A 22,694-nucleotide genomic window follows, 5' to 3' on the forward strand; every position below is an offset into this window, starting at 1 on the left:
AAACTGTCGACATTCTCAGTGAGTTTAATTCATACATTTATAGTTCGAATGGTGTAATTTTATGATGCAAGTTTAGTAACGTTACTCCTGCAGTTCATTTTACAGTTTCCCCTGAATTGTGTTGACTATTAGGGACAAGAAAATTGATTATTTGTCAAATTCGAATGACGTTTTAGTAATTTATGACAGTATGAGTGAGTTTATTTTGTTGATTGATCGATCGTTAATCTAGTAAACTATTTAATCCACTGAACACTGCTGTGGTAATATAAAAACACTCTCCCAACAGCATATAGCCTACTGTTTCTTTTGAGCCTAATTCCTAGTCAAATTAAAATTGTATAGTTGTATATATCACTTGTGATGGTATTTGGTATAGATATGGCCAGACGTGCAGTCTACCAATAACATTAGAGCAACAGCACTACGAACGCCCACAAGCGACTTCACAGTACAGAGCCGAGCGACATACAGCGACAAAGTTGCTGGCGGTGTGAACGGGGCTTTACGCTACAAGCCCCATTAGCGACATGTTGGGTCACGCCCCCATCAACAGTGCACAAATTTTTGAACAGGATGATGTCCAAATTTTTCTAATTTTGTTTAAATAAATATATATATATATATATATATATATATATATATATATATATAGTACTGCTCTTCGGAAGTAACAAAATATACTTACATGTTTCCCGGAAGAGAAATTAAGTACAATTTACCTTGATCTTCAAATTCAAAAAGTGTTCACCCCCCAGCTCTTAATACATCATGTTTCCTTCTGGAGCATCAGTGAATACGTGTGTGTATATATAAGGCTAACACTTTTTTTTTTTACAGTGTTTGTGTTACATTTAGTGCTTTTGCACCATTGTGCCAAACAATTACTTTTGCCAAATCAAACGTATCTTTACTGATCCAATGACACTGTTACATTGTTTTCCCCATTTGTAGTACTGCAAATTCATGATTAGAATATAACCAATCATGCTCAGAACTTTTCAGCCCAATAGTAGAAAAGTGCTTATATACTACTGATCAAAATTTGGGGGACAGTAAGAGATTATTTATTTATTTATTTATTTAAAAAACAAAAAAATCATACTGACCCCACACTTTCGACTGGTATTGTACATGTAAAAATAATTGGTACAGTACATATTTACTATAACTACTATATCAACTACAGTAAGTATTAATTTCAATACTATAAGTTCATGTATTTTTTTCCTACTGTCTATATAAAGCAAACCTACATTTGACACTGTAATAAAATGTGCATGCAAAAAGAATAATAAAAAAACACTTCTGTAAAGAAATGCTGAATATTTAGGTTCCAGGATTTTGACATGTAAGTTGAAACATAAAGTCAATGTGCATGATATGTCTGAGTGTATGGTTTTCGTCTCACCTGGTACTCGCTGGGCCAAAAGGTGCTGACAGCCAGCTCCACCTGATGCCACTGCCGCCCCTGAGAGCCGGACACATTCCATACGGCATTTCCCCGTGAGCCACCGTTTACTCGCACATACACGCTCAGGCCCCCAGGACTGTGTCCATCACGGCTGTACAGAAAATAACTGAACTGCACACAGTGTGTGTCGTTCTCACTCAGTGGACGTAACATGAGCTGAGCCCGCTGTCCAGCACCATACTGAGAGGAGTTCACCATCATATAGGAGCCTAGAGAGAGACAGTGAGAGAGAGATTATTTTCTAATTGGCACTGTTTGTTTGTTGAATTGCTGTTCAAAACCCATTCTCTGTGTTCTCAGACAAAAAAGCAACAACAAAGACAAAACATTTATCAACCACTGCATGTCTACCAAGCAGTACACAGAAGTGGAGAGCCATTCCTGAATTATTCAGTGTTTCTGAATGAAACAGTTGAGTGAATGATACAATGACTCACTCATTAATTCACTTTTTGCCACCTACTGACATGCAATGGCAGAAAGAGTCACTGAAAAACGCCCAGCACTAATGCACACATACAAATTACACTTCAACTTTTGTGTTGGGCAACTGGGATGAAGCTCTTGCTAAGCAGACAATTAAAAACAGTGAGTATAAATGATTGCTGTGGTGTTGGGGCAGTGCAAAGTTCACAGTGGGTAATGTAGTTTAAAGCAGGTGTAATCAGTGCAGTGATGATGGCAGCTCTGCTCTGGTACTCCACCATTATTAATCATGCTGACACAGTTATTAAATCAGGGTACCACACAAAATACATCACATACAGCGAGACACAGTTAAAACTAACAGCTAAAAGAAACCCCAAAAAATATTACAAAGAATATTATATAAAATATATACAAATACAAAATATTAAGTGTTGAGTCTCAGTGACATGTGAAGTCATTTTGATTGCTCAAAGTCTTGGAGACATTATCTGCTGTCTTTCTTTTATTCTCTTTAATTTTGCCCCAGATTTTTACATTTTATGGAAGAAAATGTGAGTACCGTAGGTGCAAAACTATTCTAGTCTCTAGATATGACTCAGGTCCCTCCTTCAATGTAAATCTATGGGATTTATTTCACTAGATTTATCATTCTTCATGTGAAAGTCTGATTGTTTAAAATAGTAACATCTTCTCAACAGGTCACATTGTTTAAGGTTTCATTTATGTCTATAGATTAAATGGTGTATGATGACAGATTGTAGAATAATACTTAATTTATTATGAACAATAACTTGATGCTTGATATGTTGTTTTCTGGGCTGGAGTTCCGCTAAATTACAGTTTTCAATCGTCAAAACAGGTGGCACCCTTTAAGGATAAATTTGAATCTCTTGCTGTCTATATTGTTTTCAAAACTCATAAAAAAATAAACCCAAAGCTGTTATAACATCTGTAAGGCTCCAGCTCAGCTGGCCTTATTGATCAACTGAAGAACATTAATTCATTTAGAACTGCACAGAACCCACAGAGATTCAATGAGCCACAGTAGAAGAATAGATAAAATTTCTGAGAAAAAATAAGGCTGATGTTAAAGGCTGCTGTGGTCAGTGTCCTTTTAAGCACACCCGCCTCCCAAACTGGTTGGTGCTGGTGCAAATCATGCTGAGATTGGTGCGAGTACGACATTGGTGTTGTGACCCGGATGGAAGTAAGTGTAATGGAGGCCAGAGCTGTATACTTCACTCCCCTGGCTTCAAAAACTACACTAGAAATCTGTAGCATACTTTTTAGCACCTACCTCCCATGCCATTTAAAGCTGTTCAAATCCCACTGGAGTATGGAGTGGTGCGAGTGGGACATTGGTGACATGACCCGGATGGGGGTAAGCTTAACAGAGGTCATCTAGTAAGAGCTGTATAGGCAAAACGTCACGCCACAAGAGGGACACTACCGTACATGTTAATATGACGTCTCCCATGTCGGTTGACACTGGTTCAAATCATGCTCAGAGTGGTGGAAGTAGGACGTTGGTCCCCTGACCCAGATGGGGCTGAGGGAAATGGAGGCCAGCTAGTAAGCACTTTATAGGGGCGGGGGTTGGGGGCACGGCCACCACTGGTGAAGGCTCGGCCCCCCTGCCGGCCCCACCAACCTCACGGCCCCACCCCCAGTCTGAGGAGAGGGAAAATACATTTAATAAAAAAAACAGAAACGGTCTAAAGGAAGCTGAAATGTATGCATTATTTTTCTTGTATCAAGTCATTTGTCACTTACGCTACAACCCCCATATTAGCGACATGTTGGGTCACGCCCCCATCAACAGTGCAAGACATTACGTGCCTGCATTCTGACAGCGCTTAATGGATACTAGCAGCTAACCACAGGATACCACTGTAACTAACTGGTGAGAAAGTTGGTGATACTTGAAAGCATTTAATTGAAATGATACGATCATATAGTTATCTTCTCACTCAGTTTAATGTGTAAGAATGTGTCGACATAGAGGAAGGGTGGCAGAGTGAGTTGAGTTTGGCTGCTGCTGTTATTTTTGCAAACTTGTATGATTATCTCCGGCTAGTGAGCTCGCGCTAGCTAGTTAGCTTAAGTCAATTCCAATGTGTCACTTAGAGGTAAGCTACACAAGGCACGTGACTGAAGTGTTTCGTTCACGATGCGTAAAATCCATTTTAGATGAATGGTCTATTTTTTCCGAAACTGTACTGTAGCCTAGCTACTTCCAAGCTAATTTACCCTTCGCAGGGAGCTTGATTGACAGGTGATCTGACCAATCATACTTCGCCATCCGCCATTTTGTCCGACAAAGCAGTCAGGAGAGTTAGTAGATTAACATGGGAGGATTTAAACTTGAAAAACTGAATATACTGACGCCTTTCCGGCGTTAAAACAACATTCCTTTTTATGTTCATTCATGTTTATTTGATGCTATAAATGAACTAGAAGGAAGAGATGATCGGTTCACGAGCAGCTTTAACTGAGGCTCTACAGCGATCTGTCACGACACATTAAAGAGCCACAAAACGGTATTTATTGTTTAATTTTCTTTTTAAAAATGACCTAATGTTTAATATGTTTAATATCAAAAGTAACCGAAAAGTAACCTGGTCTGTCAGCATATTGTCAGTCTCCTCTCTGATCCGCGATGTATTTTTCACTGCGTGAGAACATGGTGTGTGCGTGAGAGCGGCGTAGCCACTGATCTTTTTTTTTTTTTTTTTTTTCAAAATTACATGACAAAATACAGTAGATACAAATGTTTCACATATACTGTTCTAAATGATTACAAATCATCATAAGATATGAAGAGCATTAAGATAACATTCATATCAATGAAATTAAAGAACACTCAATTACACACACATTAGAAAAAAATAAAAACAAAGAAAACAACAACAATGTAAAGGAGGTATACATGTATAATTAAAATAAAGAAGAGGAATTTAATTCTTTGAGGATGTCCATCGTTCTGGTTGCTTTGCGGTTTGAGAGTCCTTTCAGTGTTTCAAAATAAATCTTAATGTCAGCTTTAAAATGGTAGATGTTAGGTATCCTTTCAGACCATTTACATTTATGTATGTAAAACTTACCAAGTAATAAGATCAAATTTAACATAAAATCGTGACTCTTGTCTATATCTTTTTTTTCATAATAAAAAAAAACATCTCTTTTCTCTATACTAATCTTAATTCCACTCAACATATTAAATAAATATTCCACATCAATCCGCGTAGCCACTGATCTATATAGAATGACTGGATAGCTCATGACGTTGTAACTGTACGTTCACACCGCCGCCGACTTGAGCTTCCAAAGCTACCAGAAGTCATTCATTTTCAATGGAAGCTGGCTTCTCTCAGCTACAATTTGCGTCAAATCCATCGGCGTCGCGTTTTGGGCGTTTTGAGTGTCAATCAGAAAGTTGAAAGTAGCTCAACTTTATGGTAATGAGCTATGACGCTTTTCAGCGGCAAAAGTCAGCAACCAATCGGAATATAGACGTGCTCCGCGCTGGCTGATTCCAGAGAAACATACCATGTAAACTTTCGTTCCTACCAAAACATTAGTTCCGAGAAAATGGAGGAGAAGCTAACCATCACTGTTGCTGGGTTTCTTATCATTTATGATATCACATTGTTTGCATATAGATAACGGTCCTGGAGGGTGTCATGAACCCAAAATCTCGGAGTCCGACATCTTCTCTGCAAATACAATACAGCAGCACCAAACACAAGTTACACAACAACTTTGCGATTATCCATGATCCATTGATACACGTTTGAGAATGAGCGCAACTTTTATTTGAAATATTTACGAACGCTCGTTTCAAGCGGGAATACAATTCATTTGCTAACGGTAACACCGATTTGACCTATTGCACTAATGCAAATAATAATAATAATGCAAATAATAATAGCTAATTATTATTTTTTCCCCCCGATCAAATGTGACCAAAACGGTTATAAAAATGCTGTCATTATAAAATGTTTCTTCAATGTATTGCTTGTTTTTTCTGTTTATTACATTTAATATTGTGACACTTCTCTTCTCCCTGTTACGTCAGAGCGGCCAGAGGGGCCAAAGCGTCAACAAGCTTCCCCGTACTTTTTGACAAGCGTCCTTGGCAGGGCGGCCAGAGCTTCTTTGTCGCTCAAGTCGGCGGTACGTTCACACCGCCGCCGACTTGAGCGGCAAAGAAGTTCTGGACGACCTGTCAAGGATGCTTGTCAAAAAGTACGGGGAAGCTTGTTGACGCTTTGGTCGCTCTGACGTAGCAGGGAGAAGAGAAGTGTCACAACATGAAATGTCACATGAGATTGGTGTTTTTGCATTCCACTTCGCTGCTTTTCTATTTAACTATGTAAACATGCGCTAGACTGTGTGCTCAAGCTTTGTGTCTTTTGCCGCGTCTCGCGCATGTCACAGCGTTTTAAAAAACGCGTCATTCAAGTTAAAATAAGTTCAACTTTAAGAACAAAAATGTAAACTATCCCAGCTATTTTATCCCATGCCTCGTTCTTTTGTAACTGGTCCCTATAAGCAAACAACGTCATATCAAAAATGATAGGAAACCCGGCAACGGCGATTATTAGCTTCTCCTCCATTTTAACTGAACTAATGTTTTGGTAGGAATGAAAGTTTACATTGTGTGTTTCTCCGGAATCAGCCAGCGCGGAGGACGTCTATATTCCGATTGGTTGCTGGCTTTTGCCGCTGAACCGCGTCATAGCTAATTACCATAAAGTTGAGCTACTTTCAACTTTCTGATCGACGCTCAAGACGCTCAAAACGCCCAAAACGCGACACCGATGGATTTGACGCTCCTTGCAGCTGAGAGAAGCCAGTTTCCATTGAAAATGAATGACTTCCGGCGGCCTACTAGCCTACTGTTGTACAGTAGATTTAGCTACGTCTTAATGTATATGCAATTTTTTATAAGCAGGAAAAATGTTCAACTTTAAACAAATATCCATTTAAATGCTTAGGGTGTCTGTGTTGTAAGAATGTACAGGGAGACTTAAGATTTTAAAACGGTGTCTCCTTAGGCTATGTTTTCTCAGTAAAATCATACAATTTCCCATTGATTCAATAGAACGTGTGAGCTCACTAGGGAATACCAATATAGCTGCGCGGTGGCTTCACTGTTTATGATGTCATGAGCTATCCAGTCATTCTATATAGATCAGTGGGCGTAGCTTGTCGGACATAGCGACAGTAACTAAGGGGGGCAGGTCTTCGTGAAGGGTCAATTGTTGCAGCAGACGCAAAGCGAACATGTTTCCACTGTTCGATCGCGCCCGCGCCTCTCTCTCTCTCTCACGCGAGTGCACGCACGCGCACACACACACACACACACACACACACACACACACACACACACACACACACACACACACACACACACACACACACACACACACACACACACACACACACACACACACACACACACAAGCAAAGAGTGCCCCTTCTAGACCTGGTTTGTCAGTGTGTTAGAGCTGTCTTCAGTACTGCAACCCATAAACCACCAGTGTTGTGTTATCATTCTGCATCAATCTCTTTGATGCAGTATGCAAAATTGATATCACTATGCAGTAAGCTAGTGATAATGTTCATTGGCTGTGATAGTGTTGTAGTCTACTACTGTTTGTAGTGATAGTGTTAACTTTACGTTGTACATATTATTGATTTTTTTTCTTCTAGTTTTTCTTGCCTACCTAGAGTGTATTATGGGGCATGAGCCTACAATGTTTTTAAATGTGTGTTCTATTTAGACATACTATCTGCTCTTATTTATTTGTGATGTAATGTTTTTCTCTCTCTCTCTCTCTCTTTAAATATGTTGTATTATCACAAATAAATTGAATATTGCACTTAAAATGCTATGGTTTACCTTATTAAATTATCGCCTAAAATGACAATTCATATTGTGTCTTTCTGTCATTTGCACTAAAAACATCCCCGTCTCATGTTAAGGTCCCTAACCCCTCACATAATCATGACACATCGCACTCGCACATTATCTAAGCACCCATCCCAATAACATGAATTATCAATAAGACATTATTAGTGTCCATAAGGAAGTTCAATCCATTGTTTATGGCCTGACGAGCCGCGGGAAAACCGCTATTCTGAGTGACGCGGTGTGTGTGAGTTTTAAAATAGTAGTTTTTCACAATCAAGTGCCACCCCAAATAAAAGACTGGCCCAAGCTGGCCCCCCCAGAAATAATGTCCTGGCTACGCCCCTGCTCAAGAGGTGTACTAAAAGTCTTTAGCATACATGTCAGTGCCCACCTCTTTTAGTCACTTTGTTCTGAAGATGAACATTTTTTTTAACTCCAGTAGCAGGTGTAGGTTGGGGGTTTCTCTCATATTAAAAATAATAGAAAAATAACTACACCTGTTTGTGAATAATGATTTATCTAAATAGTGTAGACTACTACTACTAGATAAAGCAATATTCAGAAAAAGGTGAAACGAATGAAGCGAATAAAACACAACAAGAGCGAAACTTGTAAATATAATCATTTTATATCTGGCCTATACAATTTAATAATATAGTTGTATTTATATAAATGGGCCGTTTGTCAACTGAACGCAGGCCATCATTATTAAACATTATGCTTAATAGTTTTTAATTTAGATATACAATAATACAATAAAAACTAATTGTATATATTCAGTTTATTATCATGTACTGTAATTTTATTTGGAAAACCAATTAATATTAATTAAGGAGCTCTAAAATAATTTTAGAATAGTAATCATGATCTCTGTAACTGAAAGCACGGCTCCCACAATCCTGTGTTGATGCCTCTGTAGACCATTTAAAAATGTTAAATTCACAAATAATATGTTTAGGTTACAACTGCATATTTATCTGAAAACAAAAATAAAAACAGCAGTAATTGTTTGTTATTGTTATTTTGAAAGATTGTAACAATACTCTCATAATAAAATGATCATTCTGGTTTTATTTTTTTATTTTTTTTGAGGGGGCACAGTGAGCGAAGTGGCGCTGATGCTGGTCTTGTTATTGTGACATCTTCCATGCTGGTTCAAACCCTGGTCGTGGTCGGAGAAGTGCAAGTACAGTAGGACCAATTACAGTTACCTATAACTAGACTGACTTATAATAGAAAAGGATGAAATATATAATGGAAGAAAACATCCCCCCCTCCTACTCCCCCTAAGACTAGGTTAGCTTGTGGCCCTTTTTCAGGCACACATGGTTAAATAATTTTCCTTTTTTATTGCATCCATTGTGAATAACTGAAGTCGAAGGTCAACAGCTTCCCCCCATCTGCATTTGAAATTTAAAGTGTGTTGTTTCTTCCGCTTGACTGTTTCAAACAACAACCTGCTGAAGAACAAGTTTGCAGTTCCATCGTCCGGAAGAGAACATGAGCGCTTGTTTTCATACTAACTGTCAGGTTTGTATGCATGAGCGCTCTCATGGAACGGACTTTAGAGCCACGGCTTAAAGAGAACAGAGGATAAAAGAAGCTTCTTAAATCAAAAGTCCATCTGACAGTCTTTATGCAGATCAGGGCCTGAATGTGCATCAGTGCCTGCGGTGAATTGCTATGACAGTCACAAATGAAAAAAAGTGCTGTATCCTGGGAGAACTCAAAGCATCAGAAAGAAACTTTTAAATATACTGGCAATTTTAGAAGGAAAAGAGATGCAAAACTTAAATAGTTTCCTCTAACTTGGCAGGGGGTTATTATGGGTGGTTGATGTGAGTCGCTCAGATAAACTAAATTTACTAATCCAATATGATTTTCATAATTAAAGTCATGAAACCAATGTATTTATTTATTTTGTTAATAAACAAACAAATAAGTGTTATTTTAGTATTATTTATATCCTACTATAGTTTATATATATATGTGTGTGTGTGTGTGTGTGTGTGTGTGTGTCTGTGTGTCTGTGTGTGTGTGTATGTGTGTGTGTGTGTGTGTGTGTTAACTTTAGTAAATGTATTAACTAACATGAACTAACAATGATAAATTTGTTACAGAATTTATTAATCTTCATTAAATTTAGTTAATACAAATCCAGCTGTTCATTACTAGTTAGTTCATGTTAGTTTAAAAATTCACAAATACAACATTTTATTGTAATAATATATAAGTAAATATTTAAATTAACATTAACTAAGATTAATAAATGCTGTAGAAGTATTGTTCATTCTTAGCTCATGTTAACTAAAGTATACTAATGTTAACTAAAGGAGCAGTATGTAGGATTTTGGCCAAAACTGGTACTACAAAATCACTTTCAAATTACTGTAGAGCTGTGTATCCCCTCTCCCTCCTCCCTGACTCGAGGTTGCCAGATAGGCTGCAGGATCCAGCTGGAACCTAGGCTGCTACAGAAGCTTCCAATGGCAAGTGACGAGTCCTACACAGTAGGCTAAGTTTTTTTTTCTGTTAATTATGTTTATGCTTCAAATGAGAGAAGTAATTATATATCGCAAAAATTTACTAATGGCGATTAGCCAAATATAATAGTAAAGATTTACGCTCGTATGTGACAGTACATTGTTAGAACAGTAGCTGTTAGTATACTAACGGTAGGTATCTGTCATTAACGTAAGTACAAGCACAAGCCTCGGTCACTGTGTGTAATCGATATCAAATATACAGCTATTCATTTAGCTGACAATATAAGTGAAAGCGACCAGCTGTATTTTTTAACTTAGTCTGCAGTACACGTCCATAACGCTAAAATATGTGATGTGAAAGATTATGTCATTCTATTATTTTTGGCTGTAGAACTTGCATGATAAACAAGTAGGCTACAAAACGTTCCAAGTGGGACACATTATTCACATCATAGGCTACAATGTGCTTTTCATTGGTGTTATGGATGTTAGAAAAAGTTATTTTACCCTGGAATTGCACCTATAGTGCTTCCAATTCGATGACCCAGCTCCTCCATATGAGATAACGTAACGTTACTTTGCACAAACATGCATAACTTTGTTCGACTGTCATGAATATCTGAAATGTCCATTTACATCAAGTACAAGTCAGCCAAACATAGATGAATCTTACCTGTCCAGAAATTCTTCTCCGTTTTCAGCCGTCTCCATCTTTAAAAGCCATCTCCTATACAGATCCTTGTTTTATTTCGGACTTTGTCACAAAGTATTTCGGATTCATAACGAGTTTATGAGTTTATCAGTTTATCTGAATCGCAACGTTAGACTTTTTTTTGTATCCGATTCCGACACGTTTGTAGCTGCAGCTGTGGTAACTAGAGCAGAGCTGGCAACCCGGAAGCCGCAACACTACTGACTTCGTGATTGGTAGATAGGTGGAGGGTGACGCATCAGACCAAAACACAACATGAGAATATCAACATCAGTTGAGGGCTGCAACTTAGCTTTTTAAATGACAATATCCTGGCCGGATACAATATCCTGGTCAGTGATATAAGTATTTGAAATGAACATGATTTCTTAATGTCTAGTGACATATCAGGGCCATTTTATGATTAATTTAAATACATTTCTTACATACAGCTCCTTTAACTAATGAAACCTTATTGTAAAGTGTTACCTTTTTTTTTATCATGGCTCATTAATATTCGGCATGCTACTATATGATTAGTATATTCATGTTGTAGCGTCTGGACAGACACACACTAATTATTCCTTATATTTAATGAATAATCCAGCAAACTCACCCTCCCAACAAAGGTCTATGAAACTTCCCCCGAAACTAACATCACAATGAAGCGAACACCACTGGCAGAACTCAGTGTCGTGTCACAGGACACATTTAGACTAAGACTTTACGACCCCAAAAGGAAATTCCTGAGAGACGTGACACTACCTTAATTCTTACTGAGAAGGAGAAATAAACCCTGTTAATCCTATATATTCTATATAACCACTTGAGAAATGTATAAACATGTATCTTATTTTCCCATCTCATGATTTTCCCTTATGTTGTTTGGCCTATGTAAACTCTAATGGGTTAATGTTTCAGACGTTGCATACTATGGTTAACTAAAATCATATGTGTGGCATGTTTGGTCTCTATAAACTCCAATCTTCGTTCCCCATTTGTTAATTTACATTACATTTTGCTAACTGTGTGACCCATGGGTGTTATGAGAATCTTGAAGATTCTTTTTCATAAACACCCAATGAAATTGCAGATTCAAATGTCCTGCTCGAACACAAAGGGTCGTAAAATCTCCCTCCAAAGGGACAACTTCTTATTGGCTCACACACCTCCAGAGGGTGTGACATCTTCAGGCTTTAAAAATCACTGATCACAAGATCAGCCCCTCTCTTACTCTCTCTCTCTCTTACTCTTAGTCCCTTTCTGAAATCCTAATGTGAAGATGATGCTGATGAAGTCCCCCAAGGACCCCCAAGCTTGTCCCAGGCTGCGGCCTTCTCTTTCCATTCACCAAAGATCCTCTGACTCCAACTGGTTCTCTCTCATCAAGACAACATCAGCAAAGATCAAATTGCATCAGGACAGTTTAATTCAAATGGGCGAGACATGCAAATATCAAACTTAGTCTCATTATTTTATACATTAAGTATCCTTACCCCTGTTAAAGAAGGGTTTGTCAGAACTAAACTGATGGTTTGCTCAAGGCTTTTGATCTGCTGAATTTCAAACAATGCTATAACTTCTTGCTTTCCTGTATTCTGCTTCGGCTCTCTTTCCCTTGGTAAACTGTATGCATGCATGTATGTATGTGTGTATGTGTATGTTAGAATAGTTTAAATGTCTAGTTAATAAAGTCTTGTTCATATCACACGTAAAGTTAGCCGTGTCTCAACCTCATATCTGGAGTCACTAATCATATCGATTTTGACTACTTGCTCTTAGTAGTACTTAGTAAGAAAGACATTTCCCATGTCCCGGAAATGTACATTTCTATTAATTAATTAATAACCAATATTGAGGGTTCACAGGATGAACTGAGTAATTGGTTGTAATGTTAATGTAGTTACATCAAGTTAATCCAATTAACTGACCCAAATATTCATAATCAATTATAACAAGTTATGGTTGGTTACTCATATTTCATACAGCTAATTTGCTACATGTATCACTGCACAACACCCCTTGCAACCACTCTTAGCAACATAAACATATGTTCTCATTGTTAGCTTATAGAGTAGAGTATCGAGTAAGTGAGTGTACCTGCATTTAGGGGTGGGCGATATCTCGATATTTAAAATATATCGAGATATTTTTTAAACACGATATGGATTTTGACATATCGTATATATCGATATATTGTTTATATTTAATTCTGATTTCGCCGCTTTGTCTTCTCTGCGCTGTGCTCGCCCCCGCCTCCTTGCTTTTGTTCCCCCTCCCCTCGCGTGTTGTCTCATTCAACATGGCGGCGCCCGCAACTAGCCCGGAGGCTACAGAACTCGTCTAAAAAGATCGTCTTAAATGCTGTCTTACATGCACTTCTTGAGGCACACACGCACACTAGCAAACACACGCAAGGTCTCTCGCTCTCTGTCCCTCTCTGGCGTGCGCACGCTACACGGTGCTCTCTCCCTATCTGCCGTGCGCACGCTACACGGTTTGAACCATGGTTTGAACATTCACACAGTCTTTCGAAAACGATACATTTCCCGGGCACATGTTATTAAAAAGGATGACAATCCCGGTAAAAAGGGACAGGTGGCAATTATTTTTGTATACAGCAATTAATTTGTATACAATTATTATTTTTGTATACAGGGATTTTTTTTTTAAATGTCGCAGAAGCACTTTGGACTACATGAACTGCCTACCTCTTTGCACTCCAATAAAAAAAAAAGACTGTGGTATTTGGCATATTTGTTTTTGCATTAGTTTTTTTTGGGTTATTTTTCCTGTAAAGATATCGAGATATATATCGTATATCGAGATATAGCAAAATATATCGAGATATATTTTTTGCTCCATATCGCCCAGCCCTACCTGCATTTACAGTAGATATAGCATTTTCCTTCAGGCCAGTCCTATAATTGTAATAAAAAATCAGTTTGAATCTCCGCTGCAATATCTTGTCCTTTAAACAGTTAAGGGGTTTCCCCATGCCCTGACATGCTAGTCATTTGTCGGTTGCATTTTGCTTCTCCGTATTCACAACAAGTTTCAGTCCTTTCAATATTAAAGTCTTCTCTACTGACTGACTCACTCATAAAGACATACATACATACTGATTTGAACTGAAAGTATTTTATATATTTTCTAGTATAACAACTTAAAGCTTCTGTCAAAAGATGTCACCATTTGAAATACATTCTGACTCACTCTGAAATATGTCCCATTATGGAAGTAAAATGAGTTGTAACTGCTGTTTTTTTATTTACTTTGAATTCATCAGCAATTTGCTTTTCACAAGCTGGCACTTTCTAAGGATACACTGGAATCATAATAGCCTGAACTCTCTGTTTTAAAACTTGAATATTTTCAGACATCTTAAATTAAGAGCTCTTTGGTGGCCGGTATGGCTTGGGATACTTCAAAGCATGAAATAGTAATAATGTCTGAACCTTACAAACTCTTCCAACATACAATCCCAGTTCCACTCGCACCCTCCACCAATGCCGCTGTGATCATGACTAAGCTTCCTGGAGGCTCTGGGTCCATTTCTCAGAAGTTATTTCCATCTCCCCCTCCTTCCTCTCCCGGCACATGTAGAAGCCTGCCACCACTCAGCTGAAGGGTGTGAGCACCAGGGACCATAACCCAAATGAACATTTTCACACGCTCGTTTTTCTGGAGCCCATTTTCAGGCCCTGACAGGTGGCACAGGAGAGACAGGAGGTCAGACAAATGGATTGTGGCAGAGCACTGCTGGAAATCTGATGTCAGAAATTATACTGTTCCTTATTTACTTATAGAACCGAAACGGTGTACCACAGGAACCTAAAGATGATGATAATCCATAAAAGGAATATTCTGAGTTCAGTACATATTTAACTGATAGTTTACCCAAAAAAATAATCAATTGTTGTTCCATAGCTGTATAGATTTCTTTCTTCTGCTCCACACAAAATAATAATTTTTATATGAAGAATGTTGACATTCAAACAGTTTTGTTTCCCATTGACTTCCATTTTTATTTGTTTTTATCCGTACAATGTTGGTCAATGGGAAACAAAACTGTTTGGTTTTCAACATTCTTTAAAATAATGTTATATTGTGTTCCACAGGATACAGGAAGTAGTACAGGTTTGGTAAGAGGGTGAGTAAATGATGACTGCATTTTTAATTTTGAGTGAACCATTAAATAAAGACAGCATCTGTTACATTAACAGAAAATAATTTTGACTTGTCTATTAGTTTGTTAAAAAAAAATAAAGAAAAATTGAGTTTATGATGGATAGATGGATGGATGATTTGCAACATGACCTCTTTTGTACGGTGCAGCCATTTTGTGAGAATGTTAAAACGCTTTCAGTATGGATGTAGTTTAGGTTCAGCACATAGAAAGAAGCAGTGGAAAGAATCACCTTTTTTCAAATGTTTTTAAAAGGATGTCCCTCACATCCCCAGTGCCTGCTGTGCTATAAGTAACACACAAGGTCGTCCACCTTGAACAGAAGTCCCACCTCTAAAAGAACAGTTTTACCATGTAAAAACACACATTTTGAACAGCTAATGCTTTAACAAAAATACAAGCTGCACATTTCTGCTTTCCCATATAGTCATATTTTCAGTCCCATCCAGTAAACATATTGCTTGTGTTTTAGAAAATGAGGGCCAAAAGGATTTTTTCCATTTTGAACCCAGAACATTCTTTTAAGACACTTGCGAAAAGACAGGCACTATGACATGAAGATTATTAGCACACCGTACTAAAGACATACTAGCATGCTGACATGTTGACAGGTAGACAACACCAGTTTCTGCCTGTTGCTCCTTTAATTTACTCTGATACTAATAGAAAAAAACAAGAACATACTCCATTACTCCATTCAGGAATTAGCACATTAACTTGCCATGCTCATTAACAACCATGTTTTCTTGTCATCTTTTGCTCAGCTCATATTGACAATGAAATCACGTATTGTAAATGTGTGTGGGCTCTCGGATTGTGTATAAAAATACCTCATATCAACGTCATTAGCTTGTCAACGTATATGGCCTAAAAAAAAGCATTAGTTCTAGAAACAGCCCTCCAATACAGAGAACCTCATGCCAACTACTTTGCCAGATTCTCGTCCTCCGCTGAAACTCATATGAAGTTGGTACGCTAGAGGAAAGTGCGAGAGTAAGCGAGCGAGTGGGTGGGTGAGAGAACGATGGAGGAAAATCGAGTGAGAGGACTGAAAAGTTTCAGTGTAGAAATATTTTCCATAAATTCATAAACGCTGATAAGGCCCCATCTTTCTCCCATGTGCCCCAGCCAAGGACGAAGGAACATACATTAGGAGATTAGGAGCAGCGCATTTCCATCACCTCGCTGAGAGCGAGACCCACGGGCCCAGCACACGATTTTATCAAACACACACAGAGGCGAAGGAAAGGCAGCGGTGGTTTCAACTTCATTTTCCCTCCGCTTCTTTAAAAACCCTTCTCAACCTCCGCCATCAATAATCTGCCCCTGCTGTCTGTTTTATCAGAGTGATGCCATTTGTTTTCTTAACTATATATGTAAACACACACACAATATATATATATATATATATATATATATATATATATATATATATATATATATATATATATATGCATTTGGCAGATGGTTTTATCCAAAGCGACTTACATTGCATTTCAAGGTATACATTTACATTCTAATCAGTTCTTGCTTTCCCTGTGAATCAAACCCATGACCTTGGCATTGCAAGGGCCAACGCTCTATTGTTTGAGCTACAGGAAAGATCTATCTATCTATCTATCTATCTATCTATCTATCTATCTATCTATCTATCTATCTATCTATCTATCTATCTATCTATCTATCTATCTATCTATCTATCTATCTATCTATCCGTCTGTCCGTCCGTCCGTCCTTCCATCCATCTATCTAAATAGATAGCTATATACATCTTTCCTGTAGCTCAAACAGTAGAGTGATGGCGTATTTGATATATATATATCTCAAATACACATTAAAAATCACAATCAATTAGTTCGACCTGTTCTCTTATTATCTGTTATGCTCTTACACTTATTCATTAGACCGTTATTTTTCCACATTATTTGATGGAAAACATTGGCTAAGATGCTTTTCAATAAAACGATGGGAATAATGTTAACACTTTACAATAAGGTTCCGTTAGTTAGTGAACAATACTTATGCAGCATTTACTCATCTTATTTTTTTATTAATTAATTTACATTTATTAAGTTAATGTTAATTCCAACATTTACTAATACATTATTCAAATCAAAAGTTGTATTTGTTAACATTAGTTAATACACTGTGAACTAATATAAACTAACAATGAACGACTGTACTAAGATGAATTACAGATGAATAAATAAATACTAGGGATGTGGTATCGGGCCTGATACCGTGCTCGTGTGGGCTACTCATACTCATAAAATACTCCGATACCAACAACCGATACAACGACTTTTTAACAGACGTCAGTGGAATGTTTTGTTCAGTCGGATGTCAAAGGCAAAGAAACTAAAACTAGGCATGTCTTTTTAACGTTAACTGACGGTGTAGAGAGAGAGCGCTCTTCTGTTGCATGCTCTTGATTGTTGATCGTTCACTCAGCACAAGTCTTTTGACTAAACTAAATCGTATAGGCCTATGTAAGTAAAACATGAACTGTTACCTGATTTATGTATAACGAGTGGTTCCCTACATTATTACAGGACATGTGCAGGTCAAGAAGTTTTGTGAATGCAAACATCCAAAGCCACACCCCGAAAACCATGTCTCAGTAGCCACGTTTCCATTACCGATTTGCGCAAAACTTCGGAGGATTGTTCGGGAACGCTGACACCTCGGTGCCGTGAAGAGGCAAACCAGCAAGGAACAACCGAACTGGCAGCGCTGCGACCCTCCTCAGAGAGTCGCTTCCCAGAGGGTGCCGAGGAGAAGCCAATCCAGCATCCTGAAACGGATGACCGGCAGAAGATAACCGAACTGACCCCTCTTAACCCCTCCTTCTGCGAGTCAGACACTGAGACTAGAACTCGCTGGAGGGCACCGAAGGGAGGTGGGCACCATATAATGAGGTGTTATCCATTTTCCCCTCGGAAATTCACCATTTATTTCTTCAGAATTACATGACTCCTCAAAGATCAGATGAGTATATATTTAATTTCCTCAGTTAAATACAGCCAAATATCAACCAGACAAGTAAACATGGTCTGGATGAAAAAGCTGAATAGTATATTAATACAGACATTTACCTCCTCAAAGATTGGATGAGTACTATTTAATTTTCTCAAAAATTACATCTAGCCAAATATCAACCAGACAAGTAGAAACAGTCTGGGTGAAAGGCTGACTATAGTGTTATTAATATAGACTTCATAGTATAATCTCAAACAATACAGAATACATAATTAGTTGGCACACAATCATAAGAGAACGAGAGAAAGGGAAATTCCCATCTGCTCATTTCCCTGCGCATATAATACAGATATGCAGACCCGTAATCTACTCACTGCCTCGGCAAGCGTGCGATCTGAGCCAATAGATTCTCATTGTAGAGATGCAGACCCAAAATCTACGCGCTGCCTCGGCAAAAGCGAGATCTGAGCCACTAGATTCTTATTGCAAACCAGTAATCTACGCGCTGCCTCGGCACACCGAGATCCAGTCACAGATATTGCAGACCCGTAATCTATGCGAGCCAAAAAATCTTTATTGACTTTCTTCCCTCGTGAAGAAAGCCAACAGGAGCAAAGCTAAAACTCTCGATAGTGCATATGTAACACGTCGGGAATTTATGAATGAACACTGTCAGCCCCCTTTTACTCCCAAACAAACAACACATGAATTGCGTGTGTCCCCACTCGTAATGAGGCGAGGGAAGGGACAGACACACGATCCAAAGCTGTTTGTTCAACATACTCCTGTCTAAATATTTAATTTATGCTTGTGCACAAACAACATTAAATAGACAAGAGACAGATTCACACAGAGTGCTTGCTGAGGGCACAGAAGCTAGCACGGTCTGTTTTCAGGTGTGCTTTATAGTTTCCTGGTCGATGACGTCACCAACCTATGACGTCACCATTGGACTGATTATACACACCTTTCACGATGCAATCACGCGGGGGCATTCCCACAGTCTCTTGCACTTGGTGTAAATAGAACTTACAGTTTCCATATTATTTTTTTTGCTGTTTTTTTTACATTGATAATAATAAGAAATGATTATTGAGCACCACATCGCCATAATATAATTATTTCTGAAGGTTCATGTGGCACTGAAGACTGGAGTAATCAATTAAATTTAAATTTTAAAATATATTACATTGAAAACAGTTATTTAAATTGTAATAATATTTTCTAATAGTATTGATTTACTGTATTTTTTATCAAATATGTGCCTTGGTTAGTTAGCATTGTAGCAACTTAAAATTGTACCAACCCCAGACTTATAATATGTATAAATGTATAAATGTTTTACAGTAGTATATAGATGGACAAATGCTAACTTTGAAGCACTAAAGAATGTCTATATCTGTGCAAAAAGAACCTGCCAATAAAACAAACACTGAAGCATACACCATAAATGCATTTTCTATTTTTAAAGAACATACGATTTTGATGTTTGAAAATCTTTAGAGATGAAAAAATATGTATGAATCATATGTGCTGCTCACAAAAGACTGGTCAGAACTCCAGTCACTGGAATTTTTGTGCAATTACTGCTAGAGTGGCAGAGTCCAATACAATCTCATTGCAGGATTCCTGTTCATCAGAAGATAATGAAACATTATGAGAAAGCCCTTTTTAATGACAAATAAATAGTTTCCGCTGTTCATACGTTGAAATTTATGCTAAAGACAATAGTGTCAATGTGATTATCGCATTTAATCAATTTGGAATTAAATATATAATTAATCTCATATATTGTAAATAACACCAAATCAGTGTGATTTCCATGAATGCCATATTCTGTGAACTTCAACAAAAGGCTGTTAAACATTTGTATGCATAATGTTTAAACAATTAAGTGATGATGTTGCAGAAGCCATTGATATCATATTATGCATTGCAGTGTTTATCCAAATGTACAAAATAAATGTTAAGTGCATTAGAACTATGCTTTATGTATGAATACTAATGAGATCCTAGTGCTTTCATGGGCATGCCAAGCCATCATTCAGAGACAAGCAGTGAATTGAAAAAGTACCAAATGTGCATTTTAATCACTGTTTTACATCAATGGTTTTGATTCTTTTGGAACCGGCAGGGTAGCGTGCGCTATCTTTGAGAAGAGCTGTGACAGTCATGTGTCAAGTCATCGGCCTTTATCTAAATAAGCTCATTAGTTTATTCTCTCACCTGCCCTTCTTTCATTACGCTGTTTAAAACTGAACAATTGCTTTGTTGCATCAATTCTGCTTTTTGTATCAATGCGACATTTTTCCGAACTACAGTCACCTTGGATATTATTTGAAGGACATCAGCAGATTGCAGCAAAAACATTGTCTTTTTTGCAAAACAAAAAGCAAATATTCAGTTCAGTCTGTCTCATCCCGGCTTTCATTCTCATTTCCCTTTCATCTTCTTCCCCTTCCTGTTTCACTCTCATGGGTTTAAACCCTGCAGGCTCATTGCCTGTGTTCTTTGGAGCTCGGAGTCGATGCAGATTTTGGCATTTACAGAGCTGCAGGCTGTTCAGGCAGCGCTTGAATGGGGAGTTGCATGAGAATGGGTGAAGATGGCAATGCCAACTGGTCAGATATGCCCCTCTAGACCCCAGCAAACAATCACAGACGTCTTTCTAAAGCAGTGTTTACCAAATTGTGCTGTTTTTGAAAAGGATTTCCTTCAAAGCTCAGAGCACAATGGACAAAACTGTCACATCTGGGCACGGATATGTCTCGGAGGAAAATATTGATCTAGGATCAGTCCTCCAATGTTCTACTCTGTGGGATGTGTAATTAATTTGTTCACTTCAAAAAAGTAAACAAAACCAATGTTTCAGTATGGCCATTCATATATCACCTATAAATTGCACTAAATACATTTATATAGGAATAGTTTACATGGACATAAACATATTTTACTTTTCATCAAGATTTTAGGCTACAATATATATGCTATGCTACAATGTAGTAGCATATATACATTGCAGTATACAATATACATTGCAGTAAATAACATTCATGTAGCTTCAACTAAAGAATGGCACTTGCAAGGTCATTGTTTCTCATGGGAACCTTGAATGCATTGAAAAAAGCATCTGTCAAATGCATAAATGTAAATGTTTATAAATAAAAGTAAATTTGAAGGGGTTTTTACCATTTTTAATAACATATAATGTGACAAATCCCCTGTTCAGTAATGAAACTTGCAGATGACACAGGCTTTATGTGCAGTCTGCTAGCAATCACATACTTTACATGGCGCATGCTGATTGGTCTCTGCTGATACTGCAGCCAATGAGATTGCTTCCTCAACATTTAAATATCAATGTTCGCTATAAGCTGCTCCTGCAGCGCATTAGGGCCGTGACACACCAAGCCGACAGTCGGCCATAGTCCAACTAGTTTTTGTGGTGTGTTCCACACATCGGCTAGTCAGGCCCAGTCGGTGGCAGTTCGCCTGATTCAGCATGATGAATCGGCATCAGAGCCATCGGTAAGAGAGATTGCTTTTAAAGGATTATTTCACTTCAAATCATTTACTCGCCCTCAAGTTGTTTCAAACCTGTCGACTGTCTGGCTACCAACCATCTTCAAAATATCTCCCTTTGTGTTCAGCAGGAGAAAGAAATGTATACAGGTTTGGAACAACTTGAGGGCGAGTAAATGAAGAGAAAATTTTCATTTTGAAGTGAACTATTCCTTTAATGGCTGACCAGTATAGCGAATGAGTCAGTGCATGAGAATAAAAGCAAAAGTGATGAACGTGATCCAAGAAAATGGAACAGACAGAAGGCTGTTTGAATTTGACATCATCTTACCTGATCATTCCAATCTGCAAATAGTTTTTCATAACAACATGTGCCGCTTGGAATGAAGAAAGTGATCAATTTGATTGATATGAAGCAAGCACTGCTTTGTTTACACTTGGTATATCTGCAGTGCTTTCAGTTTCCCTTTTTGACACCAGCTGATATGGACAGTTATGTCTTTACAGGCAGGTGGAGAATGCACATGCTGGTTGGCAGAGAGATGCAGTGTTTGCGTTGTGTTTAAGCACAGCTTTTTGGCCAAGATGAAACCAATGTGAGGCAATAGTTGGATTCCATCGCCACTAGTTCTTTGACGTTGGGTTGGTATATCATGGCCTTTATCACTGTTCCTCTGAAATTTAATGTGAACGTACATGCTTCTTACATTTTACTTGCACTAAAAAAATACCTGCATGTAGAGTTAACTGTCAGTGTCCAGTTAGTTGTGCTTTATTTATGAAACATGAAAAAGCAGAAAAAGGAATCTGCAAACAAAACAGATTAAGGTCCATTGAAAAATAGTTTACTGAAGATTCACATGAAAGGTGATAACAAAATATCAGTGCACTAACAAAAATGTGACTATGTACGTAAAACCCCCCAAAAAACTTAGTCCATCTAGGGACTCTCTTCAGTGCTAAAAGCTGTTAAAAAAGCTGTGCTACTGTTACCTAAATCAGCT

At 37.9% G+C, this 22,694-nt stretch overlaps 1 protein-coding gene across 7 annotated transcripts in view; it reads right to left on the reverse strand.

Moving 5' to 3' along the window:
- Positions 1 to 22,694, reverse strand: part of ptprua (protein tyrosine phosphatase receptor type Ua) — a 555,997-nt gene that overhangs the window by 310,448 nt on the left and 222,855 nt on the right. For all 7 annotated transcript variants that reach the window (XM_077200103.1, XM_077200106.1, XM_077200105.1 and 4 more), the window contains exon 3: positions 1,412 to 1,683. In XM_077200103.1, coding sequence (XP_077056218.1) covers positions 1,412 to 1,683 — 272 coding nt within the window. The remainder of the gene's footprint in view (positions 1 to 1,411; positions 1,684 to 22,694) is intronic.

This window comes from Siphateles boraxobius, unplaced genomic scaffold (assembly GCF_051911475.1).
Source record: "Siphateles boraxobius isolate OS27281-9 unplaced genomic scaffold, OSU_SipBor_1 43, whole genome shotgun sequence".
In the NCBI taxonomy this organism is placed as follows: Eukaryota; Metazoa; Chordata; class Actinopteri; order Cypriniformes; family Leuciscidae; genus Siphateles; species Siphateles boraxobius.